This window comes from Lontra canadensis, unplaced genomic scaffold, assembly GCF_010015895.1.
Source record: "Lontra canadensis isolate GAN:19392208 unplaced genomic scaffold, GSC_riverotter_1.0 scaffold31, whole genome shotgun sequence".
Taxonomy (NCBI): Eukaryota; Metazoa; Chordata; class Mammalia; order Carnivora; family Mustelidae; genus Lontra; species Lontra canadensis.
Window position 1 is genome coordinate 6,589,144 of NW_022631025.1, and position 16,142 is coordinate 6,605,285.

A 16,142-nucleotide genomic window follows, 5' to 3' on the forward strand; every position below is an offset into this window, starting at 1 on the left:
AGAGACATTCACAGTGAAATTAAATTTAAATCTAAGAGAAGCAACTTCTCTAGGAAGAGTAGGAGGATTTCGCATTTTTATGGAGAAATGAGGAAGTCAGCTTTTTCTCTTAATCTCATATTGTAACCAAAAAAACATTTCATAAACCAAAAGATCCCAATCATTTGCCAGAGCTGGAAAAAAAGACAACTAGAAAAAAAAAAAAAAAGCCAGGTTCTGACAAAGCTCAGTTGACACTTTGGTATCTGTAATGTTCTGATGTTTCATCATCTTTGTTTTCATGTGGTTTAGAAAGTTACTTCTGTGACTGTATTGACTTACTTGTTTTAATTTGATACGTATGGATCAATTCTATATGCTGAGTGGTGTGCTGGCTTGAAGGAAGAAACCTGTATGTGGTGGGAAAGAGTTGAGGTTAAAAAAAGAACAAGATCTACTGCTATTTTCCTAGAATTTCTAGGGGTCTCTGGCTCCCAGTCACTTTCCCACCTTGAGAAATGGCAGGGGGAGCTGAAGGATTACTCAGACAAGCATTGTAAATAAATTTGAGGGAGCAGTAGCCTCCTAGGGAAGCTGTTAGGGAAGTGGCATACTATTTCATTAAAGACAGAATGAGAACTTACTTCCTCCTGATTTGAAAATATTGGTCACAGAGGTGTTTAATATTTCATTATGGAGTTAGTTTTGGTGTTTATTTGTTCTGTCTGCTGTAGTCATGTGTGGAAAGAAGGATACAGAAGCAAAGAGGAAATGGTGAAAACAATATTTTAAAGCTGATTCAGAGGCTACAAAGATTAGAAAGATGAGCTAAGTTTGTTTTTTTTTTACTTTGTTTTTAACAATGGATATGGCAGATAGTCCATGAGCTTGAACGGAGTGAACTTGAATCTGAACTTGAGTGATGCCAGTGGCGGTTCCAGTCATGTTAGCAGTTGTGGTCCTTGCTGTGTACCAGATCCTTCAGGGGAATCAGAGATGGAGAGGTCCCAGTTCCTGCTCAGGAGTGGGGAGACATCTTGCAAAATTTATAAGATGTGGGTGCAAATGAGAGAAGAAGCTAAGGGCTGTAAGGGAGGTATGAAGAGCTCTTGGGGCAGTGAGGTAAGGGAGATACATATGCCAGTTGGGGTCAGTCACGGAAGGTACCATGGAGGTGGTGCCATATGAAATGGACTTTATAAATTGGGTGATATTTTCAGTAGCAGAAGGAGAACCATATCCCTTTAGAGGTCACAATCTTGAACTTTACATCCTTACTGCCTCCATAATAATGAACCCTTTCTGGAGATCAGCCGATTGTTAGTTTGGCTATATAGCATATGTATAAGGGTTAGGGGAGAAGCAGAAAAGGGGCTTGAGGGGTTTACAGTTTTGGGAGTGGTCTGTGCTTTAATATTCAATGTGTGGGGTGAAAGAGTGGGGGTAGGGGGTGGCCTGTCAAAGTTTGAGCAGAGCTTTTCAGTGACTGCATATGTGCCTCATTAATTGTAATCTGGAAGCTTGGAATGATGTGAATTCATTTGTAGTTGCAAGAGAGATTACAGTGGAGAGACTCAATTTTGAGGTCGAACCCCATGTCGGGCTCCACCCTGCTCACACATGTTCTCTCTCAGTCTCTCTTTTTAAAAAAAAATGTAATGAAACCATAGAATGAGCAAGGTCAAGGCAGTCAGTGAATGTGTTCTTAGACTTGACCCAGAAAGATGATCCATAAAAGAAAATTCTTGATAAGTTGGGTCTCATCAAAATTCAAAACTTTTTATAGATTCTGTTAAGAGGATGAAAAGTCAAACTACAGGATGGGAGAAAACACTTGCAAACCACATATATATATAACAAAGGACCCATATCTAGAACAAAAGAGGAACTCTGGAAGCCCCACATTTAAAAAAAAATAATGGGTAAAACACATGAACAGAAGCAGATATACAGATGGTAAATAAGCACGTGAAAAATATTCAGCATCATAGTCATCAGGGTAGTGCAAATTAAACCCACAATGAGATAACACTACACAACTATAGAAATGTGTAAGCAAAAAATAGTGACAACACCAAATGTTGTCAAGGATGTAGAGAAACTGGATCATTCATCCATTGCTGATAGGGATTTGAAACAGCGCAGTCTGAAAAACAATTTGATAGTGTCTTATAAAACTGTATGTGCAATTACCATCTTTATAAAAGTTTAGTAAAATGATATTCACATAGGGGCGCCTGGGAGGCTCAGTGGGTTGGGCCCCTGCCTTCAGCTCAGGTCATGATCTCAGGGTCCTGGGATTGAGCCCCGCATCGGGCTCTCTACTCAGCGGAGAGCCTGTTTCCCTTCCTCTCTCTCTGCCTGCCTCTCTGCCTACTTGTGATCTCTGTCTGTCAAATGAATAGATAAAATCTGTAAAAAAAAAAAAATGATATTCACATAAAAATAAACAACAGAAAAGTATTGAAGTCAAATGCCATACATAGAAAAAAGGCAGGAAGGGACAAAATAATATCCCCACCAATACTGAAAGCATGCTAGGAAAGTAAGTGCTCTAAAATGTGTCTGAAAGGTTAATTTTTAAAAAAAATATAAATCAGAGAAATTAAGAAAATTTACACAGGACATGCAAGAATAACACAAAGAAAAATTAGCAAACTCATAAAATGAAAGAATTCAAGAATATACTTAGGAATAAAATAAATAATTAAAAGTAAAATAATTTTAGAAGTGAAGATTAAATTAGAAGCAACAAGAAATATGTCAAATAAGGGAGAAAAGATGGAAAAATATTTAAATATAAAAAGAAGTAAAAGGGAGTCAAAAGGAAGTTATAAATATCAATGCTCAGCACAGATGATCCAACTACATACATACATGAGAGTCTGGGAAGAAGGTAACAGAGCAAAGACATAAAACAAATACAAAAATTATAATTGAGAAAATTTTGCCAACATAAAAAAAATTGAAAATACCTATTGAAAGAATAACTTTATACCTGAAAATATCGACCTAGAATGGCTAGCATAAGACACATTCTGGCAAAAATTACTGACCTTTCGAGAAAGAGACGCCCTTTGGGCATCTGGGCAACATTAGCATTTTACCCACAAGTGCCAGAAAAGTCGATTACCATCAGTCTTTTTGATGGTAACGCGATTCCCTAGAAGAAAATGGATGAACATACCAGAGAACCACAGAGAAAGAAAATGTGAACTGGGGATTCTATATCCAGAAAAACCTGACCTTCAAAAACGTAAAAGACAAAGACAACAATTGGCATGCGGGAGTTCAGGAAATGTTATTCCCATGACCCTTCTTAAGCAATCTACTGAAGAACTTGTTTCCCTGAGCCCTAGAGATTCTACTAGCGAGGAGGGTATGTGCTACAGTGAGTGCCTGAATTGTGTAAGACCGACGAATCACAGACTTGTACCCTTGAAACAAATAATACATTATATGGTTTTTTTTTTTTTTTTTTTTAAAGATTCTACTAGACAATGACTGTGGACAACCACACTTAGAGAGGCGGGGATCATGGGATCGTAGCTGGATGGTGGCTGAAGGGAGACATGGTACTGTGTGCTGGTTGTCTAATGCCAGGCTGCAGATCTAGTATAACTAGAATACAACATGTAGAGGAAGAGTTAGCATTTGCCAAAACACCCCACAAAACCCAAAAAACCCAACCCAAGCCAGACCAACAACCAGACAACCGTTTCAGCAGTCACATTGGGTGATGATAGTTTTGGTCTCCTGACACTGATGTCTTTTTTTTTTTTTTTAATCCATTTTTTTAATTTAATTTCTTTTCAGTGTAACAAAATTCATTGTTTAAGCACCACACCCAGTGCTCCATGCAATACGTGCCCTCCGTAATACCCACCACCAGGCTCCCCCAACCTCCCACCTCCCGCCCCTTCAAAACCCTTAGATTGTTTTTCAGAGTCAGAAATTGGAGGGGGAGTTGAACCATGAGAGACTATGGGCTCTGACACTGATGTCTTAACGGCCAGGCTTCCATTTCTTTGTCTCTATCTCACCCATGGATGCTACCCCTATTCTCAACTCTGAAACCTCCTCCAAAGCCCTGTCTTGCATTTCCCACATACCTTCCCATTCTCTTCATTTCTTTTCTGCTGTTCACACTTGGCCCCCTTCAACCAGAATCAATCAATCCACTTTCAGTTTTTACTCAGCAAGTGAGAGCCTAGGATCGAATCTTTCAAACACAAAATTCTCCGAAGGAGAGGGAGAAGCCGTGATGTATCCTTTATTGCTATTTTGTCATGTCTCGTAGGAAACCATGTGGTTAATACCATCAGCACTGATGCCAATTTTAATATTAAATCTTGGGTGTTCTGTAATCCTGTCCTTTTTCCTTTACACTCCTTTCCTGTGGTTAAAGTTGCTAGAAATAATAACTGCACACTTATCTATACACTTTATTCCATCTATAGAGGTGCTGTTCTATAATCATGTAGCTCTCTATTTCTAGAAAACATCTTCCTTAGGCAGCCTAACTTCATATTTCTAGACAGGAAAATACTAAAAGGGTCACTTAGCAAAGAATTGGCACCAATGCCATATTAACTGTCATAAATGCCATGAGTACTCTTCTTTCCAGGAAAAAAAAAATATATATATATGTATATATATATCTATTTTAGAACCTCTGTTCTAGACCATACCTGATACGTAAAGTTCTTGGTCAGCCAGCATTGTAACTTTCATATGGAGGGAGGTCTTTTGCATTTGCAAGGACTGAAAGAGGAGGGTGCCAATGCGGAGTAGAAGAAAAATATTGCTTAATAGAGCCAAGAGCAATTCTCTTGATCTTACTCCGTGGCATTTTCCATGTTTACCTATAAAATGGATGGAACATGGATTTCTTTGTGTGTCTCTGGGAATCCTCTCAGATGAGAGTAGGTAGAAGATAGAACAGGCATCTGGACCACCACCATCACGATGTTCTTTTGAGAAGCTTCTGGGAGAGCAAGTGGCATTTTCCTAGGGAGGGAGCAGCAAGGCTCTTTGCTTTTCTAAAGCTGCCTCAATTTTGTGCACGTGGGCTTAACGGTGCTTGTGATTTCGCTACTACCGGCAGATCAGGCCTTGCCCTTTGACGAAGTAAGCAAAGTAATTGTTCAAAAGCAGAATGACAGTAAGTACACAGAAACACCCAGCCTTCTGTACCACTGAAAAGATGAAAGGAGATGTTTGTAAGGAGTCAGAATGTTCTGCAGATGTACTTCTTATAAATGGTAATAATAACTTGGTTGGGAGAAAGATGTCCTGAACCTTAGATCTCCACGTCACCCCTACTTGTCATCATTGTGATCATATTTCATGGTCTTGGATTTATATGTGTTCCCAACAACTTTTTATTGTATTCCTTAATTTTTCTGACACAGATCCTTTAAATTTAGAAAGACACATTTCTCAGTTGGTGAAATACGTTACCGTAAGGTAGCTGCACTTAATACTGCTCAGATTAGTTAACAGAAGTCAACGAGAATGTTTGTTTTATCTACTTACATGGTCTAAGGATAGGAAATCAGTACCAGTTAGAAGATCAGCAAACAGAAAACACGACAAAATCTTCACTTTTATGAATGATCTTGAAAATAAGAATTGAGATAACACTTGTGTCACGTGCATTTATTCCTAGATCAATTGGCTACATTTACTCCTAAATCAATATTTTTGAATTAGTAAACTACCAGTTAATATCTAATACATAAGAGAATTAAAAGAATAGTAATACCCACCATGAATGAGATTGTGGTAAAATACACTAGTGCTGGTAGCATATCTTTTATTGGATTGCTTGTATTTTCTGATTGTTAAAAATAAATAGTCTCATAGAAAACTCAAGGCAGAACCTTATAAAGGGAAAAATAAAAATGATCCCAAATCTCTCCGTGGAGAGAAAACCACTGATGACATCTTGGTTTGTCTCTTTTTCAACAGCTCTCTCTGAAGATAAACACATTAAATTGCTACAATAACATTACACATGCTGTTTTGCAACCTGAACATGGAGGCCTCGTGTTCCACTTAACCAATTATGTACACAGTGGTAGACTCTGCTTCTTTGCATTTTGTCACGATAGTAAACAACTCTAAAATGAATGTCCTTAACTATACACTCATACACACTTGATAAAGTACATCCTGGAGGAAATGATTATGAGCAGAATGTCTAGCAAAGATTACATAGACTTTACATTTTGAACCCTATGGGCGGACTACCTCCTAGAAATTTATATTCCCAGTAATTGCTATTCACTATTGTCTCATACCCTTTCCAGTATTTGATATTGTTAGTATATATTTTTTAAAATGTTGACAGTGAGGTAAAAATTTAGGCCTCATTCTTTTAGTACACATTTCTTTGAATATTATTGTAATTCATTATTCACATTCTTTTTGCTATTGGCATTTTACTAGTTGTCAATTACCTACCGATCCCTCTACTAACTTTTCAATAAGGATGCTTGTTTCTTCCTATTTTTTAGAGTAAACTGTTTCTTGGGGATATTCAGTCTTCGTTGGGTGTGCTGAAAATATTTTCCCAGCTTATTGCTTTTTGGTTTTGTTTAAAGTATTTGTTTATTGCCAAATGTAGATTTAAAAAAATTAAGTAGTTACTTAAGTACTTACTGGATTTTATGGCATGCTTAAAAAGACCTGTTCCACCCATATTTAAACAGAGGATAGGAGAGGATATAGGAAAGAGGATATATGGGAAAGCGTTTTGCAATGTCTGAAAATCGGATAAAACAGCACCTCATTTTATACCCTAACCAAATCACAACAGAACAAACAAATAACAGCAAAATAAAAAATTCTGACCATATCTGGTTTAGGAGAACTGAACCAGATAAATTTTGAAGCTTTCTATCTCTGCTGGGATGCCATACAGTCAATATATGGAGAAGTGCTTTCACTGATCCAAAAAATATTTATTAAGTACGGGGTACTGTGCTGGGTTTTGGTTCAGAGAAAAAAAGATAATGATTTGAAAAAAGAAAATAAGATCACTCCTGCCCGCACAGAGTTCACAGACTGCAAGGTACTGTACAAGATTAGCATCCATCCCTCATCCTACTCCCAACACCATGAGAAAACAATTGGTCAATGCAGAAAATCCTGATTTCTTGGTTGGGGGAGGGGGAACCCTTTCTTGTGATTTAAAGAAAACACATTGTCTAGAAGAGCCCAAGCTCCCTTCTTCTGCATCTCTTCACAGCTGCCTCTCTGCAAGGGGACACTGATGCCTTTGAGACACGGACTGGGCTGTAATAATTAAACCTGTAATCATGCTGTACGCCAAGAAAATGTTTTCAAAACATCTGCAGTCTTTAACCAGGCAAGATGTTTTATGAAAAATATTTGTGAAAGCTTCCATCAGGAAGTATTCATTCATTTGAAGTAATGGATGAAAATATTTGAAAATATTTGGTCATCTTAATTAACTGTGTGTGTGTGTTTTGAATGTGTGTATATGAATGGGCCACATACTTGTGTAAAAGAATTTTATATATAACTATTTTTTTTAAAGATTTTATTTATTTGACATACAGAGATCACAAGTAGGCAGAGAGACAGGCAGAGAGAGAGAGGGAAGCAGGCTCCCTGCTGAGGAAAGAGCCTGATGTGGGGCTTGATCCCAGAACTCTGGGATCATGAACTGAGCCGAAGGCAGAGGCTTTAACCCACTGAGCCACCCAGGTGCCCCAATATATGTTTTAAAGTTAAAACACTTCCTGTATTTGATTTTGTAAGGGAGAATGGAAGACATTAAGGATGGAAACTAAGATCTAGTCTAGAATGAGAGAAATGACCATAGCCCCATATATCCCATAGTCCCAACCATATCATCAGGATTTTAAAAATTATTTTTGCCTTTATTATTCAGTCGTCACAAAAAGCTTGGGAAATAAATATCAATACTTTTATTTTACATAGTGAAATAATGTGTCTAAGTGTGATTTGGTGATTGAAGTCCCTAGGTTAGTAAATATCAGAGATGAAAACCAAACCCCAAGTTTATTACTTTTGCCACCACTCTACAGCCGTCCCAGTGTTCAAGGCCTGCTTAAGTTGTAAAAGGAGGAATAGCCAGTTACTTCCCAATTACCCATGCATGAACCTGGTGAGAGCTTAGCCACTCACCACCAGCCCTGCTTGCAGAACCCAAGCACCCTCTTTATTGCGCTTGCCTTGCCCAATGTGGTAAGAGCATCAATGGGCTTCAGAGTCAAATTTAATCTTAGGCTTTAATCCTGGTTCTGCCCTTACTAGCTGTGCACATTTGGACCTGAGCTCTCTGCCTCACCTCTACCCAGGAACACTGGCAGCGACAGCACTTACAAGGAAGACCGTGTGAGCTCTCTGGCATATACGAAGTGCTCAGGAATCACCAGAAGGACATTACTTGGGCTCTCCCGGGATGCCTTCAAGAGACACAAAACCCACTGGGGAATAGGAGGTTTAAAGGGAGTGGGGCCCTGGACATAAAAACAAGAGCCACTAAGAGTTAGTTTTGACTCTGTGCTAACCCACATGCGAAGAACTGCTACGGGGCCACAGTTAATTCCTGTTTTATCGCGGATCCTCCTACTGCCTTATGTCTCACGAAGGATTCTATTACGAAAGAAATGGGGAGCCTTGAAAAAAGGAGAGAAATGTAGGGATGGCATTGCTGAACCTTTTTACAATGCTCAAAAATGGATTTTCCTAATCCCCACCCCTTTTTTTTTCCATCCTCTATAGCCGATGGCGTGTGTGTCTTCAAATGCTTACTCAACAGAGACACTGAATGTTGCCGCGTGGGGAAGGAATCCGTCTTGATTACACTGGGATACAACAGCATTTTGCTGAAGTTTGAGTCTCCCGCTGGTAAGTTTGGGGCCTGTCCTGACCCCTTCCTTGCCTTTTCTGAGGACAAGTCTCTGGACTGGTTAGCTTTGCTGTTACTGGCCGGTTGGCTTTTGGCAGTGTGTTTCCTGTTGTGACCTGTCATGGACTGAGGGAAGGATTTGAAACTAGTGCTGGCACTTACTTGATCCCATGGTTGGGGATTAACCAGCCTTTTCCTAGACTATGAGGATGTTTTTATTCTTAACCACCCCCTCCCCCTTTGGTCCTCCTTGCTCCAGAGCTGCAGGAGAGGATGGCCACCAAGGATGGTCCCGGTCTTCCATCACTCTTGTTGCTTCTCCTTGACGACAAGGCTGTTCGCAGAAATGTGACTTTTCAATTTGAGTGACATTCAGAATGATTCCGTCTTGTTTTTTTACCTTTGAATCATTGGTTGTTCATTTTTAGACTCTAGATAACGAATACCAAACAAGCAGGGAGGTAAACTGAAGTAAAATTAAGTATTTTAAGAAAGGAAGAAAAGACACTCTGGAAGAGGTCAGCTCTGATAAAGAAATTAAGGCTAGCAGTGCCTTGGGTCTGCGTTAGATGTTTGATGGTCTTTTCTTTGACTTGATATAAATTGATTCTTTGTACTTACGGTGTTAATCCAGGCAACGTAAAGTATTAGCAGTGGTACGTGTTCTCCTCAGGTTAGCTGAAGTACCCTAAGCTGTTTCATTATCAGTAACTACTTGGGATAAAGAAATTAACCTGGTTTCTTATTTTGAAATTCCACTCACATGGGCATCAGCTAGCGTGAGGAATTTGCTCAACACGTGTCTGTCCATTTGTCCATCTTATGTTTATGCTGCATTTTGGAATAAATTATAGTAACCAACACATTCTAACACCATGTACTTCCAGCTGCATATCATTAACTAGAATTCAAAATTTGTTTCTAATTTTTTTCTATGAAAGTGAAATTTACATACCTCACAATGCACAAATCTCAAAACACCATCATTCCTAAGAGTTGCCTCATAGCCTTTCCCCATCACTCCTTACACCTGTCCTTGCAGGGGCAATCACTGCTCTGATTTTCTTCTAAACAAGATTAGATTTTATTTGGATTTGACTAGAACTTCCTATAAATTGGATCATTCAGTGTACACTCTCTTTAGTAAGGTCACTGAGCATATTTTGAGACATCCATGTTGTTGCTAGTGTGAGTAGTTTGTTCACTTTTATTACTAGGTAATAGTCACAATTCGTATATCCATTCTCGTTTCGGTGAATATGGAGACTATCTCCAGGTCTTGGCTATCGTGAGTAAGGTTGCTATAAATATTCTCATACCAGTCATTTTGCGGACATATATTTTTTTCATTTCTTTTAGATCAATACCAGAAGGTAAAATTGCTGGGTCATAGAATAAAATACATGCTTAGTTCTCTAAAACACAGCCAGAACCTCTTCTTTTTTTTTTTATTTTTTAAATTTATTTTCAGCGTAACAGTATTCATTGTTTTTGCACCACACCCAGTGCTCCATGCAGTCCGTGCCCTCTCCAATACCCACCACCTGGTTCCCCCAACCTCCCACCCCCCGCCCCTTCAAAACCCTCAGGTTGTTTTTCAGAGTCCATAGTCTCTCATGGTTCACCTCCCCTTCCAATTTCCCTCAACTCCCTTCTCTTCTCCATCTCCCCATGTCCTCCATGCTATTTGTTATGCTCCACAAATAAGTGAAACCATATGATAATTGATTCTCTGCTTGACTTATTTCACTCAGCATAATCTCCTCCAGTCCCGTCCATGTTGCTACAAAAGTTGGGTATTCATCCTTTCTGATGGAGGCATCATACTCCATAGTGTACATGGACCACATCTTCCTTATCCATTCATCCGTTGAAGGGCATCTTGGTTCTTTCCACACTTTGGCAACCGTGGCCATTGCTGCTATAAACATTGGGGTACAGATGGCCCTTCTTTTCACTACATCTGTATCTTTGGGGTAAATACCCAGTAGTGCAATTGCAGGGTCATAGGGAAGCTCTATTTTTAATTTCTTGAGGAATCTCCACACTGTTCTCCAAAGAGGCTGCACCAACTTGCATTCCCAACAGCAGTGTAAGAGGGTTCCCCTTTCTCCACATCCCCTCCAACACATGTTGTTTCCTATCTTGCTAATTTTGGCCATTCTAACTGGTGTAAGGTGGTATCTCGATGTGGTTTTAATTTGAATCTCCCTGATGGCTAGTGATGATGAACATTTTTTCACGTGTCTGATAGCCATTTGTATGTCTTCATTGGAGAAGTGTCTGTTCATATCTTCTGCCCAATTTTTTAATATGATTATCTGTTTTGTGTGTGTTGAGTTCGAGGAGTTCTTTATAGATCCTGGATATCAACCTTTTGTCTGTACTGTCATTTGCAAATATCTTCTCCCATTCTATGGGTTGCCTCTTTGTTTTGTTGACTGTTTCCTTTGCTGTGCAGAAGCTTTTGATTTTGATGAAGTCCCAAAAGTTCATTTTCGCTTTTGTTTCCTTTGCCTTTGGAGACATATCTTGAAAGAAGTTGCTGTGGCTGATGTCAAAGAGGTTATTGCCTATATTCTCCTCTAGGATTCTGATGGATTCCTGTCTCACGTTGAGGTCTCTTATCCATTTTGAGTTTATCTTTGTGTACAGTGTAAGAGAATGGTCGAGTTTCATTCTTCTACATATAGCTGCCCAGTTTTCCCAGCACCATTTATTGAAGAGACTCTTTTTTTCACTATATATTTTTTCCTGTTTTGTTGAAGATTATTTGACCATAGAGTTGAGGGTCCATATCTGGGCTCTCTACTCTGTTCCACTGGTCTATGTGTCTGTTTTTATGCCAGTACCATGCTGTCTTGGTGATCATAGCTTTGTAGTAAAGCTTGAAATCAGGTAACGTGATGCCCCCAGTTTTATTTTTGTTTTTCAACATTTCCTTAGCGATTTGGGGTCTCTTCTGATTCCATACAAATTTTTGGATTATTTGCTCCAGCTCTTTGAAGAATACCGGTGGAATTTTGATCAGAATGGCATTAAAAGTATAGATTGCTCTAGGCAGTATAGACATTTTAACAATGTTTATTCTTCCAATCCAAGAGCATGGAATGGTCTTCCATCTTTTTGTGTCTTCTTCAATTTCTTTCATGAGTGTTCTGTAGTTCCTCGAGTACAGATCCTTTACCTCTTTGGTTAGGTTTATTCCCAGGTATCTTATGGTTCTAAAGCGGTTGGACCATCGTATACTCCCACCAATAATGGATGGGAGTTGTTCCACATCTTTGCCAGTATTTGGTGTTTCAGTCTATTAAATTTGTTTTCCATTTTGTAAAAATTAATTAATTAACTAACTAACTAATTAAATAAAACTTTCTCCATTTTGGTAGACATGTGGTTGAATCTCACTGTGGTTTTAATTTACATTTTCCTGATGTGTAGTGATATTAAGCACTTTTTCATGCGCTTATGAATTCAAATCATTTACTTGTTACTAAGTGGTTATTTGTCTATGGAGTTACTGTTCTTCGTGTATGTGGGACACTGGGCACATGTCAGACACACAGTTCACGCACATTATCTCCTAGCTTGGAACATGCTTACTCATTTAGATAGTGATGTCTTATGTTGAAAAGAAGTTTTCAAATTTGGTGATGCCATTTTTTTCCTTATTGATTTCAGTATCCCAAGAACTTTTCCTACCCTCAAATAGTGAATGATTTCGACTGTATTTCCTTCTAGAAGTTTTAAAGTTTAATTTTTGCATTTTATTATTTTTTGTGTGTTTATTATTATTTTCTAATCTCTCTTAATTACTTCTTATATGGTGTGAGGTATGGGGCCAAGGATTACTTTTAGACCATACGGATATCCATTTATTCTAACACTGTGTATTGAAAAGGTATTTGCAAGTCAAGTGACTGTATGCAGACTTGGTCTATTCTAGAGTTCTCTGTTCTGCTCCACGTACTTCTTATTATCCTTAGGCCAGTATCCCATTGTCAGGGTTACCTTCAAAGTAACTCTTGAAGTCTGATGGTTCAAGTCCTCTAACTTTGTTTCTTTGTCAAGATTGTTCTGGATATCCTTGCTCCTTTACATTCCCATATACATTTTATAATTAAGCTGTCAATTAATGTACAGTACTTGCTCCAATGAAGACTGAGATTGATCAGTTTGGGGAGGATTGTCATTTTCCCAACATTAAGTCTTTTGGTCATTGGCAAGATGAAAATAGCTCATACTAAGTCACAAGAGACAGTTATTAAATTTTCAGAAATTTGATAGCTTGACATTGGCCAGGGTGGAAGAAATTAGCAAAGTCCCCTGTTGTTTTGTGGGGCGGGAGTTCATTGTTAAATGATTACCAGCATGCCATTACTTTCAGACCAGGAATATGGTATTTCTCTCCATTTATTTAGGGCTTTAATTTTTCCCCAGAAGGGGAATATTTTGTAGTTTTCAGCAATGAGGTCATACACAACTGTGACAAATTTATCCCTGAATATTTTATGTTTTTGACTGTATTGTAAATAAAATTTTGAAAACTCACAAGTGTTTTCTGGTGGTATATAATAAATATATTATTATTAAAAAATTTCCAGTGTGAATAATATACAGTGTTACATTAGTACAATATAGTGATGCAACAATTCTCTGCATTATTCAGTGCTCATCGTAAGTGTGCTCTTAGTCCCCTTTCCCTATTTCACCCCACCAGCCTCCATTCTGGTAAAACTGTTTGTTCTCTATAGTTAAGAGTCTGTTTTTTGGTTCATGTCTTTCTTCCTTTGTTCATGTGTTCTGTTAAATTTCACAAATGAGTGAAATCGTATGGTATTTGTTTTGCCTTACTTACTGACTTATTTCACTTAGCATTATACCCTCTAGATGCATCCATGTTGTTGCAAATGGCAAGATTTCATTCTTTTTGTGGCTAATATTCTATTACATGTATATGCGTGTGTGTGTGTGTATATATATATATATATATATATATATCTATCTCACGTTTTCTTTATGCATTCATATATCAGTGGACACTTGGGCTGTTTCCATAATCTGGCATTTATACATAATGCTGCAATAAACGTAGGGGTGCATGTATCTTTTGCAATTAGCATTTTCATATTTTTTGGGTAAATATTCAGTAGGGAAATTTGTGGATCATCTGATAGATCTGGTAATTCTATTTGTAATTTTTTGAGGAATGTTCCTACTGTTTTCCACAGTGGCTGCTCCAGGTGCATTCCTGCCAGCATTGCAAGAGCATTCGTTTTTCTCCACATCTTTGCCAACACTTGTTGTTTCTTGTGTTTTGATTTTAGCCCTTCTGACAGATATGAGGCGATACCTCTTTGTGGTTTTGATTTGCATTTCCCTGATGATGAGTGATGTTGAGCATCTTTTCAGGTGTCTGTTGGCCATCTGCATGTATAGTAATGTCTGTTTGTGTCTTTATTTATTTATTCACTTAAAGATTATTTATGTTTGTGAGGGAGGGGGCAAGCATGCAAATGGTGGGATGGGGGTGGGGTCGGTGGGGGTTGGGAGGGCCAGAGGGAGAAAATCTTCAAGCAGACTTTCTGCTTGAGTGCAGAGCCCAGCGTGGAGTTCTGTCTCACGACACATGAGATCATGACCTGAGCCGAAACCAAGAGTCAGAAGTTTAACTGACTGAGCCATCTAGGCTCCCTTTGTCCACCTTTTAATTGGATTATTTGAGTTCTTCTGTGTTGAGTTGTAGAAGTTCTTTATAAAGTTTGAGTACTAAACTGTTATCAGACATGTCATTTGCCCGTTCAGTAGGTTGTCTTTTCACTACATTGTTTCCTTTGCTGTGCAGAAGCCTTTTAGTTTGATGCAGTCCTGATAGTTTGTTTTAGCTTTTGTTTCCCTTGCCAAAGAAGACCTATCTAGAAAAAGGTTGCTATAGCTAATGTCAGAGGAAGTACTGCCTGTGCTCTCTCCTTTCAGGTTTATGACTTCAGATATCACATTTAGGTCTTTAATCCATTTTGAATTTATTTTTGCGTATGGTGTAAGAAAGTGGTCCAGTTTCAACCTTCTGCATGTTGCTGTCCAGTTTTCCCAACACCACTTGCTAAAGAGACTGTCCTTTACCCATTGGCTATTCTTCCTTGCTTTGTTGAAGATTAATTGACCATATAGTTGTGGACTTATTTATGGTTTTTCTGTTCTGTTCTTGCATCTATCTATGTGTCTGTTTTTGTGTCCATACCATACTGTTTTGATCACTACAGCTTTATAATATAACTCGAAGTCTGGAATTGTGATGCTTCCAGCTTTGCTTTTCATTTTTAAGGTTGCTTTGGCTATTTGGGGTCTTCCGTGGTTCCACACAAATTTTAGGATTATTTGTTCTAGGTCTGTGAACAATGCTGTTAGTATTTTGATAGGGATTGTATTATATCTATAGATTGCTTTGGATAATATGGACATTCTGAACAATATTTGTTATTCCTTTCCATGAGCATGGACTATCTTTCCATTTGTTGGTGTCATCATCAGTTTCTTTCATCAGTGTTTATAGTTTTAAGAGTATAGGTTTTTCAGCTCCTTGGTTAAATTTATTCCTAGGTATTTTATTATTTTTGGTGCAGTTGTAAATGGGATCTTTTTCTTAAGTTCTTTTTTTGCTACATTATTATTAGTGTACAGAAATGTAATATAATACAAAGCGTATTATGTTGACTTTGTATCCTGCGACCATACTGAATTCATGTATTGGTTCTAATAGGTTTTGGGGGTGTCTTTAGGATTTTCTGTGTATAGTATCATGTCATCTGCAAATAAGGAAGGCTTTATTTCCCAATTTGGATTCCTTTCATTCCTTTTTCTTGTCTGATTGCTGTGGCTAGGACTTCTAGTACTAAGTTTAAAAAAAAAGCAGTGAGAATGGACATCTTGGTCTTGTTCCTGCCTTTGGGGATAAGCTGTTAGTTTTTTCCTCATTAAGAATAATTTTACCTGTGGGTTTTTCATATATGACCTTTATTATGTTGAGGTATGTTCCCTCTAAGCCTACTTTGTTGACAATTTTTACCATGAATGGATACGTTGTACTTTGTCAAATGCTTTCTCTCCATCAACTGAAAGGATCATTTGGTTTTTATCCTTTCTCTTACTAATGTGATACATCATGTTGATTGATTTGCAAATATTAAACCACCCTTGTATCCCAGGAATAAATACCACTTGATTGTGGTGGATGATTTTTTTAATGTATTGTTGG

The 16,142-nt window shown here is 38.1% G+C and overlaps 1 protein-coding gene across 3 annotated transcripts in view; it reads left to right on the plus strand.

Annotated features, from left to right (window-relative positions):
* Positions 1-16,142, plus strand: part of LOC116872976 (histone-arginine methyltransferase CARM1-like) — a 258,896-nt gene that overhangs the window by 74,213 nt on the left and 168,541 nt on the right. For all 3 annotated transcript variants that reach the window (XM_032866538.1, XM_032866536.1, XM_032866537.1), the window contains exon 2: positions 8,761-8,886. In XM_032866538.1, coding sequence (XP_032722429.1) covers positions 8,761-8,886 — 126 coding nt within the window. The remainder of the gene's footprint in view (positions 1-8,760; positions 8,887-16,142) is intronic.